At 37.8% G+C, this 16,578-nt stretch overlaps 2 protein-coding genes and 1 long non-coding RNA gene across 4 annotated transcripts in view; 2 read left to right on the forward strand and 1 right to left on the reverse strand.

Annotated features, from left to right (window-relative positions):
• Nucleotides 1-4,058, forward strand: part of cpa6 (carboxypeptidase A6) — a 37,824-nt gene extending 33,766 nt beyond the window's left edge. The window contains exon 11 of the mRNA XM_062021285.1: nucleotides 3,573-4,058. Within this exon, the coding sequence (XP_061877269.1) occupies nucleotides 3,573-3,793 (221 nt within the window). The 3' untranslated portion in view covers nucleotides 3,794-4,058. The remainder of the gene's footprint in view (nucleotides 1-3,572) is intronic.
• LOC133630047 (uncharacterized) overlaps nucleotides 1-15,261 on the reverse strand; it is a 45,460-nt gene extending 30,199 nt beyond the window's left edge. Inside the window, exons 1-2 of the long non-coding RNA XR_009821184.1 lie at nucleotides 14,639-15,261; nucleotides 14,307-14,545 (exon numbers count right to left, since the gene is read on the reverse strand). This is a non-coding gene — a long non-coding RNA (uncharacterized LOC133630047). The remainder of the gene's footprint in view (nucleotides 1-14,306; nucleotides 14,546-14,638) is intronic.
• arfgef1 (ADP-ribosylation factor guanine nucleotide-exchange factor 1 (brefeldin A-inhibited)) overlaps nucleotides 14,351-16,578 on the forward strand; it is a 52,304-nt gene continuing 50,076 nt past the window's right edge. Inside the window, exon 1 of one of the 2 annotated variants that reach the window (XM_062021281.1) lies at nucleotides 14,351-14,724. In XM_062021281.1, coding sequence (XP_061877265.1) covers nucleotides 14,601-14,724 — 124 coding nt within the window. In that variant the 5' untranslated portion in view covers nucleotides 14,351-14,600. The remainder of the gene's footprint in view (nucleotides 14,725-16,578) is intronic. The other variant, XM_062021282.1, reaches the window with a different exon arrangement.

Genomic DNA, 16,578 nt, shown 5'->3' on the forward strand with positions numbered 1-16,578 from the left:
TACTCTCTCCACCTCCTCGCCGTTGATGTAGAGGGGGGCGGGGTCTGCAGTGTTTTTCCTGAAGTCAAAGATGAGTTCCTTGGTTTTGGTGGTGTTCAGTGCCAGGTTATTCACTGAACACCACGCTTAAAGTTTCAGGACCTCATCTCTGTATGCAGACTCATCCCCCCCTGTAATGGGTCCAACCACCGTTGTGTCATCGGCAAATTCTGTGATGGTGTTCTCCGGGTGGGCTGGACTACAGTCATGGGTGTAGAGGGAATACAGCAAAGGACTCAGCACACAGCCCTGTGGAGAGCCGATGCTGAGTGTGCGGGAGGAGGAGAGATGGGGGCCGAGTTTCACTGTCTGGGTTCGGTTGGTCAGGAAGTCCTTAATCCAAAGACAGGTGGGTGTGGGGAGGCCTAAGTCCAGCAGTTTGGTGACCACGATGTCTGGTATGAAGGTGATGGTCAGAACCATCGAACAGCTTACACCAAGCAAGTGGCCAGTGCGGTTGGACTTTCTGACTTTATCAGCATTTTGCGATGTCTAATTTGACTTTCCTTTTCTTTGACGCATTGCCATCAGAAGAGTCTACCTTATGCTACCCAGAGTGTACAACAATTCTTAACAAAAGAGAAGATATCAATTTAAGGACATTTTGACTTAAAACATTTGTATACATGCACAACGCTTGAAGCCTTTAGCACATGGGTGTCAAACTCTGGCCCGCGGGCCAAATTTGGCCCGCCGTGTAATTTCACATGGCCCCTGACACGATATCATATTAACACTAGAGCTGGCCCGCCGACTATATACAGCGGCGGTGCCGCGGTAACACCGCTTTCACCTCTAATTCTCATACTTGCCAACCCTCCCGGGAGACTCCCAAATTTCAGTGCCCCTCCCAAAAATCGTCACGTCCACTTTTCATCCAGTCCAACGAGTGCTGGCCCAGTCACATAATATGTGCGGCTTCTGCACGCACACATGTGAATGCAACGCACACTTGATCAACAGCAATACAGGTTACACTGAGGGTGGACGTATAAACAACTTTAACACTGTTAGAAATATACGCCACACTGTGAATACATACCAAACAAGAATGACAAACACATTTCGGGAGAACATCCGCAACGTAACACAACATAAACACAACGTAACAAATACCCAGAATCCTTTGCAGCACTAACTCTTCCGGGACGCTACAAGGTGTGTGTGTGTGTGGGGGGGGGGGGGGGGTATTTTGTAGCGTCCCGAAAGAGTTAGAACTGCAAAGGGTTCTGGGTATTTGTTTAGTTGTGTTTATGTCGTGTTACGGTGCGGATGTTCTCCCGAAATGTGTTTGTCATTCTTGTTTGGTGTGGATTCACAGTGTGGCGTATATTCCTAACAGTGTTAAAGTTGGTTATACGGACACCCTCAGTGTAACCTGTATTGCTGTTGATCAAGTGTGCGTTGCATTCACGTGTGTGCGTACAGAAGCCGCACATATCTTGTGACTGGGCCGGCATGTTGTTAGAATGGATGAAAAGCGGAGGTGACGACAGCTCGTAGAGGATGTTAAAGGCAGTGCCTTTAAGGCAGGCCCCCAAGACTGTGGTCCGGGTGGACTACGAGATATAATGACTGATGAACACCTTCGTTCGATAATGAAGGTTGCCTCAGCTCAAAGCCTGAGCCCCGACATTAATGAACTAGCATCCAAGAAAAGATGCCAGGTATCTGGCTTGGGCACATCAGATTAGATCAGTGTGTTGCAAACTGAGCAGTTTAAAGTCCTGAATGGTTGGTTTATTCATTGTTATTTTATTTTCAAATTTATTAGCCTGTGGAAAAAGTTAATGTTGATATTTACCTCAGAAGGCTGCAAATAGAAAAGAGGCATTCAATTTTTATTTAAATTGTATTTGATATGCCATTGATATTTTTTTATTATTATTATTATTTGAAACTCGATTTTGCATGTCACTATGAAGTAAGCCTTCTTGTTCAATATTCAATGCAAAACGTGTTTGGGTCCCTATTAAAAGGTTAATTTGTTCAACCTTGGCCCGCGGCTTTGTTCAGTTTTAAATTTTAGCCCACTCTGTATTTGAGTTTGACACCCCTGCTTTAGCATATCAGTATGTGGAATTAAGGTATGGAATTGATTAAGCAAAGAAGTAAAACAATGTACTAATATGATCCAGTTTACTGGAAACTGTTCAAACTCAAAGTGTTTACAAAGTACAAGGGAAAAAAACCCTCATGGAGATTTTGAACCTTACTGCGGTAGAAAATGGATGGATGGATGGATGGATGAAAAATGAGACAATCTTATTCATAATGTGGATCACAACTTACTTAACTATATATTCATGAGAACTGAGTTGATTATTTATTTAATTTGTTTTTTTTTACAAATTGAGCACAGGAAGTTAACAAATGTGTTAGAAATTGCTTTGAAATTGAAAAGGGGTAGGATTGAATAGCTCTGCTTCTTCCTACTCCTTTTCGTACATGTTCTAATGAGAAAATGGAACTATGTGATATATATTGTAACTGTATGCATGCTTTAACTAAAACCATAACCACAAGCTTGGAAGACATAATGAAAGGCAACTGTTTAACTGAAAGAACAAAATTGTAGTTGTCTAACCTCATTGACAAGTTCTATTTTTTATACAATAATAATTAGGGCTGTGTATTGGCCAGGACTTCACTATATGATACAGTATGGCGATAAATTGCGATATTCTACATAGTTTAATGATTAATTTAGAATGCAGCTTAAAATACAATTTATATGTGTACACTAGATGACGGTAAAACAGCTTTGGACAAACGGAGTCAAAATACACTACCGTTCAAAAGTTTGGGGTCACATTGAAATGTCCTTATTTTTGAAGGAAGATAACTTTAAACTAGTCTTAACTTTAAAGAAATACACCCTATACATTACTAATGTGGTAAATGACTATTCTAGCTGCAAATGTCTGGTTTTTGGTGCAATATCTACATAGGTGTATAGAGGCCCATTTCCAGAAACTATCACTCCAGTGTTCTAATGGTAAAATGTGTTTGCTCATTGGCTCAGAAGGCTAATTGATGATTAGAAAACCCTTGTGCAATCATGTTCACACATCTGAAAACAGTTTAGCTCGTTACAGAAGCTACAAAACTGACCTACCTTTGAGCAGATTGAGTTTCTGGAGCATCACATTTGTGGGGTCAATTAAACGCTCAAAATGGCCAGAAAAAGAGAACTTTCATCTGAAACTCGACAGTCTATTCTTGTTCTTAGAAATAAAGGCTATTCCACGAAATTGTTTGGGTGACCCCAAACTTTTGAACGGTAGTGTATATAAAATAATTAATTTCAATTGATGGCAATTTTACAGAACTTAAAAGTAAAAATAGATAGTAAGACATCAAAAATCTATATTATATTGCGATATATTGCAATAACGATAGTTTTTCCAACCTCTAATATTAATCATTAATGGGAGTGTTTCAGAACCACAAAACATTGTAACACGAGGACCAAAGTCACTTAAAGATGGATGTGTTCCGCATGTGTTCCACTTTGTGTTCTTCTCTCATAGATGTTAGCTCAGGCAGTTCCATAGACTGGGCCTACAGGAATGGCATCCCGTACGCATTTGCGTTTGAGTTGAGGGACACGGGCTACTTTGGCTTCCTGTTACCAGAGTCTCTGATCAACCCCACGTGCACTGAGACTATGCGAGCGGTGAAGGCCATCGCCACAGGCTTGCTGAAGAAGTGCCCCCCTTACAGTGACCCCGACACATTACCATATCTATAAATGCACTATAAAATCATTTTCATTTGTTTTTTATACAAAATATTGTCTCATTCTTCGAAAATATGAAAAATAAGCTTCTTGCAGGAAGTGGCGGACATTGAAGCACTTGTCATGATCCAGCGGCACTTTGCTGACTCAAGAAAGTACCATGATTTGACTTCTAATGAACCCTAATGTACACCTATGAATGCCTTCATTGCTAAAACATGTTTTTTCTTATCAGCTGTATGTGATTTTGTTTTGTTATTTACAGGAAATAACCTGTCTGTGCATGTCATTACTCAGGTATGGATCCCAAATGTTTACATGAACGGCTTAACAGTTTTTGTGCGTGGTGTTATTTGAATAAATGTTGTTTGATATGCTATTTGACTATGTACATGTTTTCATTCAAAAAGGCATGGTCGGTTGGTGCATTGGGAATAAAAGTTACAACTACAAATTATAAGTTTTGGAAACCATGTGACGTATCTCTATTTTTTTTAAATACACAAATAATCATCTTTTTATTGGCCTTGTGTTAGTTAAGTTGTATGTTTTACTGTACTTGCATATAATTCCAAAAGGGGAAATTAAAATAATGAATTTAAGTGAATAATTTAAATGCAGTAAACAGTCTTGTGTTATTATATTCCTTATCAGTGGATTTTTGAGACAACATTGAAAAATGTAAGTTGTTCAAATATTTACCAGAAGAAAAATAGCTTTGCCCCAAAGAAAATTAATAAAAATACTGGAATGATAACAAATCTATATCAATATAAATAAAGTACTAATAACTATTTCAGTTTCAATCAGACTTGTCACTCTTTTGCTTTTAGATTAACCTTGATTAATCGCAGTACATTACTTGTGTACATACTTCCAATTAATTTAAAAAAAGACCGCAATATTTTGACACAAGTGAAATTGTATTGTCAGAATCAATCAATCAATCAATCAATGTTTATTTATATAGCCCTAAATCACAAGTGTCTCAAAGGGCTGTACAAGCCACAACGACATCCTCGGTACAGAGCCCACATACGGGCAAGGAAAACTCACCCCAGTGGGACGTCAATGTGAATGACTATGAGAAACCTTGGAGAGGACCGCATATGTGGGTAACCCCCCACCCCCTCTAGGGGAGACCGAAAGCAATGGATGTCGAGTGGGTCTGACATAATATTGTGAAAGTCCAACACATCAGCGAAAGTCCAGTCCATGGTGGGGCCAGCAGGAACCATCCCGAGTGGAGACGGGTCAGCAGCGTAGAGATGTCCCCATCCAATGAACAGGCTAGCGGTCCACCCCGGAGCAGAGTAGAAAAGAAAAGAAAAGAAACGGCAGATCAACTGGTCTAAAAAGGGAGTCTATTTAAAGGCTAGAGTATACAAATGAGTTTTAAGATGAGACTTAAATGCTTCTACTGAGGTAGCATCTCTAACTTTTACCGGGAGGGCATTCCATAATATTGGAGCCCGAATAGAAAACGCTCTATAGCCCGCAGACTTTTTTTGGGCTCTGGGAATCACTAATAAGCCGGAGTTCTTTGAACGCAGATTTCTTGCCGGGACATATGGTACAATACAATCGGCAAGATAGGCAGGAGTTTGACCGTGTAGTATTTTATAAGTAAGTAGTAAAACCTTAAAGTCGCATCTTAGGTGCACAGGAAGCCAGTGCAAGTGAGCCAGTATAGGCGTAATATGATCAAACTTTCTTGTTTTTGTCAAAAGTCTAGCAGCCGCATTTTGTACCATCTGTAATCTTTTAATGCTAGACATAGGGAGGCCCGAAAATAAAACGTTACAGTAATCGAGACGAGATGTAACGAACGCATGGATAATGATCTCAGCATCGCTTGTGGACAAAATGGAACAAATTTTAGCGATATTACGGAGATGAAAGAAGGCCGTTTTAGTAACACTCTTAATGTGTGACTCAAACGAGAGAGTTGGGTCGAAGATAATACCCAGATTCTTTACCGAGTCGCCTTGTTTAATTGTTTGGTTGTCAAATGTTAAGGTGGTATTATTAAATAGATGTCGGTGTTGAGCAGGACCGATAATCAGCATTTCCGTTTTCTTAGCGTTGAGTTGCAAAAAGTTAGCGGACATCCATTGTTTAATTTCATTAAGACACGCCTCCAGCTGACTACAATCCGGCGTGTTGGTCAACTTTAGGGGCATGTAGAGTTGGGTGTCATCCGCATAACAGTGAAAGCTAACACCGTATTTGCGTATGATGTCACCTAGCGGCAGCATGTAAATACTAAAGAGTGCAGGGCCAAGAACCGAACCCTGGGGAACTCCGCACGTTACCTTAACATAGTCCGAGGTCACATTGTTATGGGAGACACACTGCATCCTGTCAGTAAGATAAGAGTTAAACCAAGACAAGGCTAAGTCTGACATCCCAATACGCGTTTTGATACGCTCTAATAAAATATTATGATCAACAGTATCGAAAGCGGCGCTAAGATCAAGAAGCAGCAACATAGATGAAGCATCAGAATCCATCGTTAGCAATAGATCATTAGTCATTTTTGCGAGGGCTGTCTCCGTAGAGTGATTTGCCCTGAAACCGGATTGAAAAGGTTCACAGAGATTGTTAGACGCTAAGTGTTCATTTAGCTGCTGTGCGACAATTTTTTTGAGAATTTTCGAGATAAACGGAAGGTGGGACACCGGCCGGTAGTTCACCATGAGGTCAGGATCGAGGTTAGGTCTTTTGAGCAGAGGATGAATAACCGCTTTTTTGAATGCTAGGGGAACAGTACCAGAGGAAAGTGATAAGTTTATAATATTTAACACTGATGGACCTAATAATACAAAAAGCTGCTTGATAAGTTTCCCAGGAATTGGGTCAAGTAAACATGTTGTTTGTTTTGCCCCATTTACACATTTTAACAATTCCTCCAATGTTATTTCATCAAAGAGAGAGAAACTATTTTGGAGGGCAATGTCCGTCGTATATACAGTCGTATTTGTGTTAATAGAACCCAGTTGTAGCTGAGATGCATTGTCTTTAATCTCTTTTCTAATGACTTCAATTTTCTTATTAAAGAAAAAAGGTGAGAAGTGTTCAAAATTCTTTTTAAATATCCAAACAAAAAATCGTTCTAAAAAGAACATTTCCAAGCTTATTAAAACAAATGGAAAGGTATTGGATACACACACCACATTGTTGAAAGAAATGGAAAATTACTTTAAAAACATTTTTTCTAATCCAGTAATCCCTCCTGAAACTACAACTTTTTTTCCAGAAAATTATGAAAGAAAATTGAATTCGGAAGAAAGCCATTCATGTGAAGGCCTCATTAGAGAGGAAGAACTTGTGGAAGCTGTTAAATCTTTTCATCCAGGGAAAACCCCAGGATTAGATGGAATACCTATTGAGGTTTATCAAGTATTTTATGAAGATCTTAAGAAACCATTACTTTCTAGTTTTAATTACTCATATGAGACAGGTTTTTTGTCCAACACTCAAACAGAAGGTCTTATTTCCTTATTATTGAAACAGGAAATAAATGGTCAGTATAAAGACCCAGTTCATCTAAAAAATTGGAGACCAATAACACTGCAGTGTTATGATGCTAAAATCCTGGCAAAATGTTTGGCTACACGACTTAAGTCTGTTTTGTCAAATATTATTCACCAAGATCAATCAGGCTTCCTACAAGGAAGAAATATAGGAAACAATATTACACAGTTATTAGAAATTATAGAGAATTATAATATGGAAAATAAAAGAGGATTAATTTTTGTAGCCGACCTGGAGAAGGCTTTTGACAAAATTAGCTTGGATTTTATTTGTAAAAGCTTAGTTTTTTTCAATTTTGGCAACTCCGTATTACACTGGATCAAGACGCTATATAATAAAACTAATTGTAGAATTATCAATAATGGATACATCTCTGGGACAATACCTCTATTAAGAGGTCTAAAACAAGGGTGCCCTTTGTCTCCATACTTATTTATTATTGCTATGGAAATATTGGCGATTAAAGTTAGATTGAATAAAAATATTGAAGGGCTCAGTAATAATAATATTGAAAGTAAAATAACAATGTATGCAGACGATACAAGCTTCTTTATAAGCCCCAATCCTCATTGTCTGCAAAGCCTTCTTGATCTTTTGGACATATTTTCACAGCAATCTGGGCTTAAGCTAAATTATGATAAATGTAAAATATTAAGGATCGGAAATCTAAAGGGAACGTCCTTTCGAATGGAATGCAAAGTGCCTGTTTTGTGGACAGATGGACCAGTTAACATACTTGGTGTTGTTGTCCCAGAGGACCTGGAAGATCTAGGCTCAGTAAATTATGATAATCGACTAAGAAAGCTGGATAAAATTATGCAATTATGGAAAGGGAAATCCTTAACCTTGTATGGTAAAATATCTATTGTCAACTCGTTAATTATTCCTCAATTTATTTATTTGTTTTTGTCATTACCAGCTCCATCACAAAACTTTTTTAAGATTTATGAGCGGAGGGTCTTCGATTTTGTCTGGGACGGCAAACCAGAAAGGATTAAAAGAAAGGTTTTGTACAATGAATATGAATATGGGGGCTTGAAACTTCTCAACCTTGAAGCTATGTGTCTGTCTTTAAAAGCATCAATTGTTCCAAAGATGTATTTAAACACTGAGTGGTACACAAGTGTCCTGTTGGACAGAAAACATGTATTGTATCAAAAGAAATTGTATCCTTTTTTACAAGTGATCCCCTCCCATTTTCCTTATGTAGAGAGTCTGCTGGGAAACATGGCGGGGTTCATAAAGGAAACAATCCACTCATGGTGGTGTTTTCAATTTTATGTACCAGAAAAAAGAGATGATATTTTGCAGCAAATAATATGGATGAACTCTAATATTGTAATAGATGGAAAGCCTTTCTTTTGGAAAAATATGTTTGAAAGAGGAATCATTTTTGTCAATGACATTATCAATGAGAATGGAAAAATTATGAAATATGATGAATTTACAACTATGTATGGTGATGCTTGTTCAAGCTTTTCATTTAATCAACTAACTGGAGTCATTGGGAAAAGATGGAAACAAATTAATTATGGAACTACTAAATTATTAGTTTGTAAGCCCTTAATAAGAAATTCTAGTTGGCAAAAAGGAACTAAAATAAATAGAAAAATATATAAGTTTTATTTAATAAAGAAATCTTTGAAGGCTGCCCCATACAACACATATGGAAAATGGGAGGACTTTTTTGACTGCCCGTTGCCGTGGGATGCAATATTCAAATTAATCTACAAAACCACTATCGATGTGCAAAATCGTTATTTTCAAATTAAAACTATTTATAACTTCCTACCCACGGGAAAAATGTTAAAAATATGGAATATGACAGAGTCAGATGATTGCCGTTTTTGTTGTCAGGAGCCTGAATCCACCTTACATTTGTTTTGGTATTGTCATATTGTGTCTTCATTTTGGGTGGAAGTTGAAAAAATGTGTTTAAAGATTGGTTTGTTTATGAAGCTTGATGTGGTTTCTGTTATTTTAGGAGAGTTCATTGACAATCATGATTTAGTCAATTTAATTATAGTACTCGGTAAAAGGTTTATTTTTAAGGCAAAAAACAGATATTCACTTAGTATTTCTTTCTTTAAAACATTTATTCAGTATTTTTTAACTTTAGAAAATTATATGGTTGAAAACGATAATGATGCCAAAAAACATAAAAAAAGATGGGAAGTCCTCAAAGGCTTATTTTGAAAATGTAATTTTGTTTATATATGATATGCAATCTGTTGTTGTATTCCCTATTTTAAGTGTACATAAATGAAGGTATGTGTTGCTGACTTCGACTTGGATGTGATGTGGACTGTACATGGGTGCTTAATTTGAAAATGTATTTTTGTTTGTGGATTGTATGCAACCTGTTGTGATCCCTGGTTTTTGGTGTACATGGGTGAAGGTGTGTGTTGCTGAGCCCGATCTGGACGTAATCTGAACTGGACCTGGTTTTAAGAACCCTTTTGAACAATCTGATTTTATTGACAATCCGGTCTGGTGAAGTTAAGGTCCTTTGTTTGTTTTGTTTGAAAGTAAAACAAATTTAAAAACAATTACATAAAAAATAGTAATTAGTGAAAATGTTAGTGGACCAGCACCACACACAATCATGTGTGCTCGAATGACTGTATCCCTTGCAGACTGTATTGTTCTATACTGTAGGAACCAGAAGTTGTTGTTTTTTTAATAACAGAAAGAGACAGCTCCTTTTGTGTAAATGAGTGTGGATGAGTGTGAATGGGGGAGGGAGGGTTTTCTTGGGTTGATGCACTAATGGTAAGTGTATCTTGTGTTTTTTTTTAAATGTTGTTTGAAATAAAAAAAAAAATAAAAAATAAAAAATAAAAAAAAAAAAAAAAAAAAAAAGAAATTCATAAAGTCATCTGCTGAGTGGGTGGAGCTAGTGGGAGGAGTCCCTTGTTGGGTTAGCGATGCTACTGTACTAAACAAAAATTTAGGATCATTTTTGTTGAGGTGGATGAGATTTGAGTAATATTTAGCTTTAGCTGAGGCAAGCATGCGTTTATAAGTTATTAAACTATCACTCCATGCTTGATGGAAAACCTCAAGTTTAGTCGCACGCCATTTGCGTTCCAGCTTTCTACATGATAATTTCTGGGCTTTAGTTTCTTCTGTAAACCATGGGGTACGCCTTTTAGGGGCCCTTTTATACAGGAACATTTTTTTAAATGTTTTACTTGAATGCATGTCATTTATTTGTTCCAAACTTGCTGACTGTTTTACAGTATCTGATAATTGATTGTGGTTAAGGTAAAGAGGCTTGTGCAGCCAAATTAAGATGTGCCATTAATCTGCATTCATGCATGATTAACACAATAGTGTTTAGTGATTAATCACATGAGTTAAAGTGTTAACTTTGACAGCCCTACTAATAACATAACAATGAGGCCATGTAATTAGATATTGTGTTATCGTCATCATGTAATTTTGACAAATTAGTTTGCATGTATATTTAGAACTTTAAGGAAAGCTAGAAGCAAATAAGAAGATACAATTTAATTCAACATAATTACAAAACATGTAATTTGGGGGAAAATCCAAATATATTGGGCTATTGCTTCTTTTTTTTTGTTACTTTATAATTTTAACATTGCTTTTTTTGAAGAAATAAACAATTTAATTGAATGTCATATACAAAAAATATGTAAATAGAGAAAAAAAAAATTAATAATAAATTTTAAATAAACATTTAAAAAAACATCTCTACATACTCGGATGCATACGTATATATAAAAAAATATTATCCTAATTGTAAAGCATACGCGTGTGAATATGTGTGTGAATGTGATTTATAATGTAAAGCGCTTTGGGTATCATTCCAGGTATGGTAAAGTGCTATATAAATACAGACCATTTACCTTACTTAACATTTCCTAATTTAAGAAGTGCCATTACTTGTAATGATTAATATATATACAGTACAGGCCAAAAGTTTGGACACAACTTCTAATTTTCAATGCGTTTTCTTGATTTTCATGACTATTTACATTGTCACTGAAGGCATCAAAACTATGACACCTGTGAAGTGAAAACCATTTCAGGTGACTACCTCTTGAAGCTCATCGGGAGAATGCCAAGATTGTGCAACACAATAATCCTAAAAAGCTATTTTGAAGAAACTACAATATAAAACATGTTTTCAGTTAGTTCACCTTTTTTTGTTAAGTACATAACTCCACTTCATTCATAGTTTTGATGCCTTCGGTGACAATCTACAATGTAAATAGTCATGAAAATAAAGAAAACCCATTGAATTTATATATATATATAATTACAAAAACCGTTTCTATATGAGTTGGGAAATTGTGTTAGATGTAAATATAAACGGAATACAATGATTTGCAAATCCTTTTCAACCCATATTCAATTGAATGCACTACAAAGACAAAATATTTGATGTTCAAACTCATTAACTTTATTTTTTTTTTGCAAATAATAATTAACTTAGAATTTCAAGGCTGCAACATGTGCCAAAGTAGTTGGGAAAGGGCATGTTCACCACTGTTACATGGCCTTTCCTTTTAACAACACTCAGTAAATGTTTGGGAACTGAGGAGACAAATTTTTTAAGCTTCTCAGGTGGAATTCTTTCCCATTCTTGCTTGATGTACAGCTTAAGTTGTTCAACAGTCCGGGGGTCTCTGTTGTGGTATTTTAGGCTTCATAATGCACCACACATTTTCAATGGGAGACAGGTCTGGACTACAGGCAGGCCAGTCTAGTACCCGCACTCTTTTACTATGAAGCCACGTTGATGTAACACGTGGCTTGGCATTGTCTTGCTGAAATAAGGAGGGGCGTCCATGGTAACGTTGCTTGGATGGCAACATATGTTGCTCCAAAACCTGTATGTACCTTTCAGCATTAATGGCGCCTTCACAGATGTGTAAGTTACCCATGTCTTGGGCACTAATACACCCCCATACCATCACAGATGCTGGTTTTTCAACTTTGCGCCTATAACAATCCGGATGGTTCTTTTCCTCTTTGGTCCGGAGAACACGACGTCCACAGTTTCCAAAAACAATTTGAAATGTGGACTCGTCAGACCACATAACACTTTTCCACTTTGTATCAGTCCATCTTAGATGAGCTCAGGCCCAGCGAAGCCGACGGCGTTTCTGGGTGTTGTTGATAAACGGTTTTCGCCTTGCATAGGAGAGTTTTAACTTGCACTTACATATGTAGCGACCAACTGTAGTTACTGACAGTGGGTTTCTGAAGTGTTCCTGAGCCCATGTGGTGATATCCTTTACACACGGATGTCGCTTGTTGATGCAGTACAGCCTGAGAAATCGAAGGTCACAGTCTTAGCTGCTTACGTGCAGTGATTTCTCCAGATTCTCTGAACCCTTTGATGATATTACGGACCGTATATGGTGAAATCCCTAAATTCCTTGCAATAGCTGGTTGAAAAAAGTTTTTTCTTAAACTGTTCAACAATTTTCTCACGCATTTGTTGACAAAGTGGTGACCCTCGCCCCATCCTTGTTTGTGAATGACTGAGCATTTCATGGAATCTACTTTTATACCCAATCATGGCACCCACCTGTTCCCAATTGGCCTGTTCACCTGTGAGATGTTCCAAATACGTGTTTGATGAGCATTCCTCAACTTCATCAGTATTTATTGCCACCTTTCCCAACTTCTTTGTCACGTGTTGCTCGCATCAAATTCTAAAGTTAATGATTATTTGCAAAAAAAAAAAAAGTTTATCAGTTTGAACATCAAATATGTTGTCTTTGTAGCATATTCAACTGAAAATGGGTTGAAAATGATTTGCAAATCATTGTATTCCGTTTATATTTACATCTAACACAATTTCCCAACTCATATGGAAACGGGGTTTGTATTTGCTGAAAAAATTACAAAATAAAAGTGAAAATGAATACAATAGAGCAATCAAATAAAACGTGAGGGAATTTTGGTGGAATGCATAAAATATATATTATATACCTGCTACATATATATATATATATATATATATATATATATATATATATATATGTATGTATGTGTATGTGTATATATATATTAGGGGTGTAACAGTACGTGTATTTGTATTGAACCATTTTGGTTCGGGGGTTTCAGTTCGGTTCGGAGGTGTACCGAACAAGTACACATGCTAGCAGCGACCGGGCTAGGACAACATGTAAAAGCCAGAGCTGGAAGACCCTCCTGCCTCGTTAAGATCTCCCGTTTGGGAACACTTTGGCTGCGCGATACAACAATGGAGGACGGAGATTTGCTGACATTGTTCAGCAGCTGCTTCTGACAACACGTCAAACATGTGTTGCACGTTTCCTGCTTCCGGCTCCCAGACCGTAGTCGAGGAGCGCAGGGGAGACACTCCTCCAGGGCCGATGTATTCTCGGGGGCAACACCCTTCACTCTACCCGGCAGTGGGTCTCCACAGCTCCGGACTCCAGGGTAATATATATACACACACATACAGTACAGGCCAAAAATTTGGACACACCTTCTCATTCAAGGAGTTTTCTTTATTTTGATGACTATTTAGATTGTCACTGAAGGCATCAAAACTACAAAACTATGAATGAAGTGGATATATATATATATATATATATATATATATATATATATATATATATATATATATATATATATATATATATATATATATATAAATTAAGAAAGGGATTTATATTGCTGCTATATCGTGTCGTTTATTTCTTGTAAGAGGAGGGTCGTTGACACAAAAAGTTACATATATATTTTTTGTTTTAAAGCAAGAAATTGATGATAAAATGCAAATTGCTTCTCTTAAAATAATCACAAAAATTTAATTTCAATAAATAAAATATCAAAATAAAGAGCGTTATTATTTCAAGCAACAAAATAATAAATGCTTTATATAGCATATATTATTTTTAGGCGAAGAGTATAGCATGAAAATGCCTTAAAATGAGTTTTGCTGTCAGTTTGAGAAAAGATGAGTGTTTTGGAGTACCTCTCCGAGCAGCAGCAGCAGCAGCAGCATCTCCCTGCTGCCTCACTGCGGCCGCTCGCCGACGTGCGTGACGTCGCTTCCTCTCCAACATGGCGCAGGAGGCAGGTCGTTGATGTCCGTCGGACGGGATTGAGCCCACCTTTTTTGTGCGTTTGATTTTTTGTTGGTGTGGCCTGACATCGCCAAGGGGAAAACTACATCATTTTTGGAGCCCTCCTCTCCCTCACTCCTCCTCCGGCCTGACACACACACACACATTACATTTACACACCGCGCCCCGAATTCCGGTGCGTCATGTTTGAGGGCAAAAAGACGAAAAACATGTTCCTTACCAGAGCTTTGGAGAAGATTTTGGCGGACAAGGAGGTGAAAAAAGCCCATCACTCCCAACTGCGCAAAGCCTGTGAAGTGGCACTAGGTAAGTTGTGTGTTTTTTGTGTGTGTCTCGTTGATTTAGAGACGTCGCGCACCCCACTCCACTTATTAAGCCGGCTATTCTGCAACATAAGCGCCTAAACGCCGCCATTATTGCCCGATGACTTTAAAGACAACATCGGTATTTGCTTTGGTGTGTTTATTCGACGAGTCGCTATTCAACGCGGAAATGGTGCAAGGAGGTGCTTGGCTGTTAAGTTGGCGATGGGAGCTTGTAGGCCGCAGGGGAAAAACTGTGCAAAAGTTGCAAAGGGTGCATCAGCAATGTAATGTCAACATAGCGGACATGCACACGTCCCGACACACACTATAATTATTGCAAGCGTTTAAATGGCATGCCTTTAAGGCCACAATGCTTGGCGTCTCCTTCTGGTACACAAGGGACGCATCGTCCTCCCCTCATGCCGTCGCGGCAACTCATTCGTTGTGTTATTTAACGCATATATTGAGCAATTTAGTGTTTAAACGTCGCTTGTACTTTTGGGTTAGTTCGAGATAGTGAAAAGAGAAGGTGACAGCTGTCAGTAGCACCGTATTTAAGCTCGGGCAAATACGTTATCGGAAGTAGTAGGAACCGCTTCCGGTCATGAATGAAATATAATCCTACTCATTCACGTTCAGCTTTTAAAATTACCCTTGTAGCAACCAACATTGATTTTTAAAGAAATATTAACTGTTTTCTGTGTACTTTAACTAACTCAAACGTTCAAACGGACGATTAAACCTGCTTGTTTTGGTCTCCTTGCTCTTATTTTGAAGTTTGCAACACCTCACGTCCGGTTTATGTCGCAACCCATGCTAACTGTAAATTAACAGGTGTATAGTACTTGGCTCTAAATTGTTTTATCAATTTGATTCCAAGTAAATGCAGGGCCAGTTTTACTGATGAAGATACTTTTTATAATTACATTGTTTAACTTTTATATTTTATTTGTTGATTATGGGTCTAATCAGAATAAAACAAAGGTCAAATAGTTCAATAGTGCAAAATAAGTAAACAAAAGCAAAAACTACCATTGGCTCTTATTCCTACATGCCAGACATGATTTAGGTCTTGCAACAAACAAGGCTTTTGTTCTGCCTGGGGTGTAATTTGATGCCAGCAGGGACACTGAGACCATCTTGTGTAGCAGGCAACAGGCTACCTGTCCTGTCCGCACACCCACACAATCTGCATTTTCATTGTGTAAGCTGACTTTCAGGTGTTTACAAAGACTTTGCAAGATCTAGGTGACAGTTTCCAACTTTTTTGTGGATGGTAAAATTAATAGTATCAAGAGCTTAGTGAGGAGTGACACATGGTATTATCAGTCACAGTAAAGGCAATTAGTCATGTGGTGGAAGGTCTTTGCTGGGTAATACACCAACTGTTGTGAATTCAAACTTGAGTGATATAGTAATATAGTGCATTAAAAACCACCAGAAAGGACTGTGTGACCCAGAAAAGAGAATGACTTACATAATCTCCTCCATCTCTCGGGGCTCTGAGACATCTCTTAGAGCATGCAGGCGTCCGCCTCTGCCCTGTCAATGAACGTCAGAAATCAAGTAGACTTTTTGTTACGGTTTTAGATGGCATTGGATGTACCTAATGTATATATCATAACGGACATCCAGGTAACAGATATTGACTATATTTTGAGGTATGCACCTGTGTCAATGACACTATTGTACCTAGGATCATAAAGGGAACACATGCTTCCCTCCTGGTTATAAGCTTTGTACCACTAGTAGCACCACATGTGCACCCATGATAAGCACTGGGCCATAAATAAAAGTGTTTGCCATGCAATGACTCCCTAAAGGTGACTCATAGCCTCTCCAAAACGTGAGAACG

The sequence above is a fragment of the Entelurus aequoreus genome, linkage group LG15, assembly GCF_033978785.1.
Source record: "Entelurus aequoreus isolate RoL-2023_Sb linkage group LG15, RoL_Eaeq_v1.1, whole genome shotgun sequence".
Lineage (NCBI taxonomy): Eukaryota > Metazoa > Chordata > Actinopteri > Syngnathiformes > Syngnathidae > Entelurus > Entelurus aequoreus.